At 44.5% G+C, this 8,727-nt stretch overlaps 1 protein-coding gene across 3 annotated transcripts; it reads left to right on the top strand.

Moving 5' to 3' along the window:
• Positions 1–1,427: 1,427 nt before the first annotated feature.
• On the top strand, positions 1,428–8,313 carry C4H11orf97 (chromosome 4 C11orf97 homolog). Of its 3 annotated transcripts, none has more exons than XR_010612484.1 (5): positions 1,428–1,574; positions 2,117–2,221; positions 3,062–3,187; positions 5,066–5,194; positions 8,262–8,313. XR_010612484.1 is itself a non-coding variant. In XM_065678742.1 (4 exons), exons 1-4 carry the CDS (start codon positions 1,511–1,513, stop codon positions 5,071–5,073), a joined length of 303 nt encoding a protein of 100 aa, XP_065534814.1. In that variant the 5' UTR covers positions 1,428–1,510; the 3' UTR covers positions 5,074–5,453. The 3 variants fall into 3 exon arrangements, 1 of the variants encoding a protein (XP_065534814.1); XR_010612485.1 differs by lacking the exon at positions 8,262–8,313 and adding an exon at positions 5,281–5,453; XM_065678742.1 differs by lacking the exon at positions 8,262–8,313 and having other exon boundaries at positions 5,066–5,453.
• Positions 8,314–8,727: the final 414 nt, after the last annotated feature.

The following is an 8,727-nucleotide window of genomic DNA, read 5'->3' as shown; positions in this document are numbered from 1 at the left end:
AAAACCTTACTGATATTTCCCCCCAGAATTCCTTAATTTCCAGACTGTTTTCTCAGTTGACACTTCCTGATCGCTTGTATTTCTCATCCAAGGCGTTCACATCCGCGTTGGGCTTCCAGGAGTCCTGAGACTTGGCTGCTGCCACTTAACCAAACTCAGGGTGCCGGGGGTGAGTTGGTTGGTTTGTTTCTTAGGCCTTGGTTTGTATCTCATAAACTCTCATTGCTGTATGCAAAGTCTTGGTTTCAAGGAAGCTACTGGGGGGCCAAGATTCCAGCCCAGCGCGCAGGGCAGCTGCCCTGCGGCAGCAGTGCTGGCTGACTAAGTGCCAGCTGCTTTTCTTTCTCAGAACGGCTGCTAAGCAAGGAATCAAATCTACTTCAGTCTTATAAACAGTATCTCAAGCTGTTTAATAACGCTTTCATTTTGTGAAAAGCGTCATTAAAACCAAGCTAGTACTTTTGAGTAGGTCAACATAAAAAGGGCATGGAACTGTTGGAACAAGTCCAGAGGAGGGCCACAAGGATGATCAGGGGACTGGAGCACCTCCCGTATGAAGACAGGCTGAGGAAGTTGGGGCTGTTCAGCCTGGGGAAGAGAAGGCTGCGTGGAGACCTCACAGCAGCCTTCCAGTATCTGAAGGGGGCCTATAGGGATGCTGGGGAGGGACTCTTCGTCAGGGACTGTAGTGACAGGACAAGGGGTAACGGGTTCAAACTTAAACAGGGGAAGTTTAGATTGGATATAAGGAGGAAATTCTTTCCTGTTAGGGTGGTGAGGCACTGGAATCGGTTGCCCAGGGAGGTTGTGAGTGCTCCATCCCTGGCAGTGTTCAAGGCCAGGTTGGATGAAGCCTTGGGTGGGATGGTTTAGTGTGAGGTGTCCCTGCCCATGGCAGGGGGGTTGGAACTGGATGATCTTGAGGTCCTTTCCAACCCTAACTATTCTATGATTCTATGATTCTATCTACATCCTCCCCCCAGTTCAGCTGGGCTATACGGTGTTTATTTCCATCAATCCACCACTGCCCGGTGAGGACAAACACCGCTTTAGAATGCAGGCCCGCGGTGACCCCCACAGGGGTACAGTGTTTGTGGCGCCTGTGCCCGCTGCTGAGCACGTTCTGAGTGACTCAGCTGAGGAGCTCCGGATGCCGCCTAGAGCTGTCACTCACTCTGTGCGCCCAGCGGGCCTGCTGTCCCCTGGGGATGGCGGCTGGCCGCGGCCGTTGGTAACCGCCTGTGGACGGCACAAAACAGCCCCGCTACAACGGGAAGCGGCGAACCTGCCTCGCAGCACCACGCCGCTCCAGGAAGCGCACTCCGCTCCCCAGACAAGCCCGCCCCGGCCGAGGCCCAGCCCCAGCCCCAACAAGGGGATGAGCGGCACCGCCCCGTCGGGCGCGGCTCCACTCTCGGCTCCAGCCGGCAGGGAGGCGGGATCCGGGCCGCCCATGCTGCTGCGGTAACCGGGCAGCTCTGCTGCTCCCTGCCCCGGCGCGGCGGCGGCCATGAGGGCGGTGACCAGGGAGCTGCCGGCGGCGGCGGCCGAGGAGGCGGGCGGCGGGCAGGCGTGTGAGCGCGGCGGGGCCCCGGCCTGGCCGCGGGGCTCGCCTCCCCGACCGACCGTTGCGGCCTTCCCCCCGCATCCCCGGCTTGGCTCTGCGGGGGAGCCCAGCCTTTACCCCCGCAGCTCCCCACTGATGCCCCGTGGCCACCTTGGTCCCTCCCCTTCCCGGCCGCGGCAGTGCCCTGCCGGCAGGAGGAGCCCTAGTCCCTCTATAGCTCCGTGGAGGTCTCTTTGAGCAGGACATCTCCATGAAGACCTCTGCTTGGCGGTGCATTGGGCTGTTCGCCGTGGGCAGGCACAGTGGCCTTGTCTCCTTGGGGTATCCTTGGCTCCGCCCGGGAGATCCACCTCACCCACTGCTAGTTCTACCCACCACCACCCTGTACCGCTTCATGTCGGGGAGCAGGGCCGTGCATTTTGTAAACAACTTGTCTTTAAAAGTGTATTAAAGACAGAAGTAAAGCAGCAAAAATTGTATTCAACAAAGCATGTCAGCATTCGGGGGATTTAAAATAACTGGTTCTTTTGTAATATGTTTTGCTAACAGGGAAGAAATCTGTGTATGTTGAACCATCTAGGAGAGTTAAAGAACTACTTGAAGAAGAGCTTTATATTCAGAAAGAAGCATGCTGTGTTAAACATCCAGTGGCAGGTAATCCTCATCAGCAAATGGCATAGCTGAATGCTACCATATATGTTCTCATGGATGTTACAAAGGCTTAAAGTACTAAAGATAATATAGAAACACTGTAGAAAAAATACTCAGAAATGTATGATCTGAATGTATAACAAGCTCAGTATATAAATGGTATTTGTAGCATAATGTTATATGCACAGCATAACAATGCTATGTATAATAAGATCAAATTCAGCAAAATACTTTTAATCTATATACATCTGGAGAATTAGAGATGCTACTGAAGTGGCCTGGGCTCAGATAAAAAAGCAGATGTCAGGTTGGATGGTTACTTATTAATACAGCTTGGATCATTAGTAAGTTTATTGTTTTACACAAATTAGATGGTTAGTGAATTGTAACCTTTCCACAAAATAAATAGCTTTTCTGTTTCATTTTAGTGGTGTTGGGTTTGTTTTGAGGGTTTTTTGTTAGTTTTCTTTGGGGGGTAGGTGGGTTTTTTTGTTCTTGTTCTCCTGTCTTTTGGTGAGGGCATTTGGTATGCCAGTTTGACCAGTAAAGCATGCTGGATGCATCGATGGTATTACTGCTTTTTTCTTATAGATCAGCTGCATCCTGCTTCAGTTGGGAGTTTAGTAGTCTTAAACTGTTCTACAGACAGTAGAGAGCATCATATACCTTCAGCAATCTGAATTGCTCTCTGAAGGTGTCAATCTCTTTTCGTTAACTGTAGAGGAAGATTATAGTGTTCTGCTTAACTGCTTCTCATTACTGTATAGACCAAAGGTTACATTAATTCTAGAAGAAGTTGAAGTAATCAGTTATAACATTATTATTGTGACAAATTATTAACAGAGGCTCTGGAAGGAATTTGGAATGTGAAAAAGAATTTCTCAATTGGAAGCCTGAGTCCAGCGCCACAGAACAGAAACAGTTTACTTTTACAGCCTCAATTCTACTCAAGACATACAGGAATGAAAAGTAAGAGTCAACAATAAGAAACTTTCACTATAACACCTTAATTTAAAATTGTAGGGTAGTAGTATTTTATAATTCATGGACATCTCACAGGACTGCAGTTATATGGTCTTCTAGTACTCACCTCTGGGCACCTTTCTGCAGAGCTAACCCACCTCTTCGTTAAGTAGCTAACAGTCTTTAAATCTTTGCTTAAGAAACATGTTTAGGAATGCTTGGTGTTGAGCCATGTTCATATTCTGAAACCTTTTGTAAATGTCTAGAATAATCACTTGTTTCCTACTGGTAGGTGGTAAGTGTTGGTTTCATGTACATAATGAACCTAACATGCCTTTCCTAACGTCCAACCTTAATAAATTCAAATGTTTGGAAAAGCCCTTCTCCCTGGGCACCATTTCAGGCATTCTAGCACTTGCCTGCAATGGTCAGCTGGTGCTCTGGAGCATCTATTTCTTTTTTTACCATCTGTGGAGTGTGGCTTTTGTGGAGCAGACCTGTTCCTTATGAGCTGGCAGATTTTGGCAGTCTCAGTGTGCCCGCCTTCCCTCTTTTAATGGAATGTATTGACTTTGTAGCGGAAGGTGAAAGCTTCCAGTGCTAAGGAAACAGAGCTCATTAACTTTGTGAGAGGAATATCATTACTGCCATGAGCTTGCAGGATATATGAACCAGCATATTTTGCCATTAAATTAAGCTTCTTCCTATATTCTCAGGGGATAGTTGTTTAAACATACAGCTAGCTGCATGAGTAGCTTTCTCACTACCTTGGTCTTGTGAGCTCTGGGGATAGTGCATCTTAGTTACAACAGCAGCAAGAATTAAGTTACTGCTAGTACAAGAAGTGTTTTACCAGCACAGCCTTCTGCTATGCTGCCTTTACTGTAGAGTTACTACTTGCAGGAATAGTTTGGTTATAGAGCAGGCTTAATCAGTCCAGGTATGAACTGCAGTCACTTCTGGTATGTACTTAAACAGAGAAAATTTTAGCCACGCCACAGAAAATAGAACTAAAGAATGCCTCAGAGTTGTGAGATGTTGGCATGATTTTAAAATTTATGTACCCGAGGCTTCTGGTGGAAGCACGTGGAGTTTTCAGAGATCCTGATCTCCACCACTTTGTTAAATTCCATGGAGAAAGAACAGCTTTAATCCAAAGCAGTTTATTCAAATTGGTTTAGGTGCTGAAATGTATGGGATCTGTTGGTTTTCCTTTGTGAATTTAAATGTCCCTTCATTCCCAGTGACTGCTGCTAGAGACGAGTGGTGCTCTTCTCACTGCTGTGCTGCCTGTTTTGCAGCAGAATAGGCAGGTATCGTGAGAGAAGGGGTGGCAGAAAAGATACAAGACAGGAGAAAATCAGGGAGCAATCAGGCTTCAGCTCCTATACTCATCAGACCGTTTCCATTCACACACCCCCTTCTGGGTAAGGAATAAGATGGTACGATACTAATTTGGAGATGGAGTAGGTATAGGCTATATAAATGGGCAAAAAAAGAGTGATTTATGGAGAGATGAGCCTACAGTGGTTAGTGCCAGAAGGAAAGGCATCAAAAACATGAAAAGGAAGAAGCACAAGCAGACACAGGGAATGAAAAAGGAGACATATAATAGCAGCTTAGGAATTCCTGAAGGGAACTGGAGAGAGGAGAGCACAGTTCAGCAACACAGAGATAGAAACTGTAAGAAATGAAGGAAAAATACGTAGGAGAAATAAGTAGAAGAGCGAAGGAAGAAAAAAAATATATATATATACCTATGTTGCTGAATTTACTGATTTTTGCTTCTCCCTCTTAATGCCTTTCCCTAAAAGTGAGTAGTGGTTGAGGGGCTCAGTGTGTGGTGTCTCATCCATCCTTAGAGCAGATCTTGTTTTTTTACAGATAACTGAACTTTAGTGCTGTGAAGACCTGAGCCTGTGTGTCAAATCAAACATCAAAATGACTAGCTGCCTTTGGAAGTGTTGATCTCTATTTTTAAGATTTTGAAGAAAATTCTGCTTGGAAAGGGAGGTATTTTCTCTTTGTTGTTGTTTTATTCATATCTTCACACTGTTTTAATCTGATGTTGTAGTGGCCAAATGTCATCCATATTTCAGCCAGTGATGAAGATGTCACAACAAAATGTTCTTACTGCTGTAAAACTGAAAGTTTTCAGTGGCTTCTCTGTTGCAAAGTGATTGTAAGTTCCAGCAGAAAATTGTAATGTCATTGAAGAGATGCCTTAAAATGCCTTATGCTGAGTACATTCATTAAACTGAGCAGTTTGGAAGCCAAGAGTTTGTGATTTGATATCTAGCTTGATTTAGAATCATAGAATCATAGAATAGTTAGGGTTGGAAAGGACCTCAAGATCATCTAGTTCTAACCCTCCTGCCATGGGCAGGGACACCTCACACTAAACCATCCCACACAAGGCTTCATCCAACCTGGCCTTGAACACTGCCAGGGATGGAGCACTCACAACCTCCCTGGGAAACCCATTCTAGTGCCTCACCACCCTAACAGGAAAGAATTTCCTCCTTATATCCAATCTAAACTCCCCCTGTTTAAGTTTTAACCCGTTACCCCTTGTCCTGTCACTACAGTCCCTGACGAAGAGTCCCTCCCCAGCATCCCTATAGGCCCCCTTCAGACACTGGAAGGCTGCTATGAGGTCCCCACGCAGCCGCCTTCTCTTCTCCAGGCTATTTAATACAAGTTTAACATAAATAAACCTCTCTATATGTGTCTATGTATGTAAGAGTTACCGTAGTGTTGAAGAACCACAGAGGCAACGTGGGACCTGAAATAACCCGTCATTTAACTCTCACTCTTAATCAATACTATGGTGGAGTAATACTGAACAATCATTAGTTTGGTTTGGTTTATCACAGCACATAGGAAACAGATATGGGTCCTCCTGGGTACTGCATAAAACCAGGACAAAAATTAGTTTTGAAAAGCTGTGGATGACTAGAGGAGGTACCAGAGGCAGGCATGACATCTGCAGCTACAGAATAGTTTCAGTCCTCTGGCAGCAGATGAGAGGTTGGAAGCTCTCTTCAGCATAAAGCCTGAGCTGGCACAGGAGTAAGTGCAGAAGGAAGTGAAGAGGGATGGTAGTTGGAGACTTCCTGCTGTGGGATAGGGAAGCTCCATGCAGGAGGAAGTGAAGAGGGATGGTAGTTGGAGACTCCCTGCTGTGGGAGAAGGAAGCTCCAATTTCCTGCACCAGTGTGCTGTCTGGGGAGGTTTGCTGGTGGGGAGGAGATCTGGGACCATGTAGAGAGCATGCTGAGTCTTGAATGAGTGAATGACTTTTACTCCCTGTTGAATGACTTTTCAAAATGACTTTTCTGTTGAATGGCTCTTACTCCCTGTTGCTCTTCCATGTGGTCACCATGGATAATGCTAGAGGACACATGGAGCGTATCAAGCATGACTACATTGCTGTAGGGCAAGTTAAGGACATAGATGCCCAGGGGTTTCTTTTCAATCTTACTGGTGAGGGGGTATGGCTTCAGGAAAGGGTGGATCGGGTAGGTCAACTGCTGTTTGCACAGCTGGTGCTGAAAATGGAGGGGTGGCTTTTATGACAGCGGGATGTCCCCTCTTTGAGTACTAAGAACAGATAAAAAGAGGTGAGATTCACCTCAACAAGTGGGGAAAAAGTTCTGTTTGTCCCATATCTAGAAGGATCTATGATTGTTTCCTAAGTGCTGTGACAACGTGAGAAATACTTAATAGTGATCTTTGCCAGGCTAACCTGGGGAGGAGAACTATTAGTAGAAGTGACAGGGAGGTGGTGGATCAGGTTGGTAGGCAGGATATTTACTGTCCTCATGTTTAACGATCAGTTTGGCCATAATGATTAGTTTTTCATGCTTAGCATTACCCTATGGTTTCCATTGTCAGAATTCTTCCCAGACATCCCTCCAACATGTTTGTGGGATAAACAAGTGCTGCTGTCGTTTTTGAAAGAGGGAATTAATTGTATTGTACAATGAAAAAAAATAACGAGGATTAATGGAAAAATTAAAAGTAGAGTTGAAGAGCTCCTTATTCCCAGTTCTACTTCAGACTGATAATTCACATCTTTCCTAAGGTGCAGTCCTAAGAGGTGGAGGTGGGATTTGCTTCAGAGCAACCACACTGAAAATTGTTATAAAGGAGGAGTGTCAGTGACAATTTTGTGAAGCTGAGCTTTGTTTGCCTTTGTTTTGTTTTTTACCTGTGAATGAAATGGGGTGTTTTTCATTGCCTAGAACTCTTTGACAAGAAAAGTCTGGATTTATTTTTGTATAAGGGAGAAGGGAAAAAACATCCCCTAACCCTTAGCTGGCTCCAGGCCAACTCTTTCAGCATTTCCATTTGACTTGGAAAAACGCAGATACTTGCACCTGAGGCACTGGAGAAATAGCTGCTGTTGAAAGCATTATTCTCACTTTACAGATGCAAATTTGATCATGAATCACACAGTAATGTGTGAAAAAGACTGGGTTTTCAGATAGAGGCTTTGATTATGATTGTTGCAGCTCACTTGTGCTCCTTGCTTTCTCATTCTTAGCTTGTGGTTTATTTTTCATGATCTTGTTTTCAATTTTTCTTAATGAAAAGGCTTTCTGGGTCTTTCCTGGCTTCCTGCACTAGCTCAGTTTTGCTGCAACAAAGGCAGATTTGTGAATGTCATTTGCTCCTTTGCTCCCTCTTCCTTTTTGTGCAGCTTTGTACAACGGAGAAATGTCTTTTAGGTCTTTTCTACTGAATATTTTATTTCAGTTACGAGGCTTGGGCAGTTCTCAGTCTGATACATTCATGTTTGTGACTTCTGTGTGTCTCATCTTTGAATAAACCAAAGCCATTTGTTTAAATATAATACCGTTATCTAATAGTATATTAATGTTATTAATATTACTATAATATTTATAATATTTCATTAAATAGGGGTCAGGTAATTTAACTGTGCTCACATTTTATCATAGCTACTTTTTACTATCTAACTGTTCAGCTACTCTTTTCTCATATTTTTTTTTATATTTCATTTCCAAACTGAACTCTTCTGTTTTGAAAGACAAATATTCCCATTGCTTCCATGCAGGAATAACAGTGTTCAAACACTGACATCTTTCAAAAGCTACATCTATCAAGCAATGAAGCACAATAAGAGGGCGTCAAGTTATTAAAGCAATTGGTATCGAGAGCCCCATAACTAGGCTATATGTGGTTAGTCTTTTCTCCTGTACTGAAGTGTCACCTTCATGCTTGAGCCTCAAAGATGTTTGAAGAAAAGCTTTACTATAAACCCTTGCCCTCTGGCCTGGAGAGTGCCCAGTGGGTAAAATGAAAGTGTCAGTGCTGCTTGCACTGCCACCGTTGCTGTGTAAGATGCAGTCTGGTGCTCAGTAAGAACCAAAGAAGATTGAAATCCATTATAACTGCTAACAAACCTCCACAGAGCCAAATTTTGTGTCTGAGGATTGTGTGGTTTTGGTGGAAAAGTTTCCTCCTCTGGTATTGGCTGTAGTCTACACTGGTGAAGAACAGAGATGTGTACTGCAGTGGAA

Source organism: Lathamus discolor, chromosome 4 (assembly GCF_037157495.1).
Source record: "Lathamus discolor isolate bLatDis1 chromosome 4, bLatDis1.hap1, whole genome shotgun sequence".
Taxonomy (NCBI): domain Eukaryota; kingdom Metazoa; phylum Chordata; class Aves; order Psittaciformes; family Psittacidae; genus Lathamus; species Lathamus discolor.
This window is presented reverse-complemented; position numbering and strand designations above follow the sequence as displayed.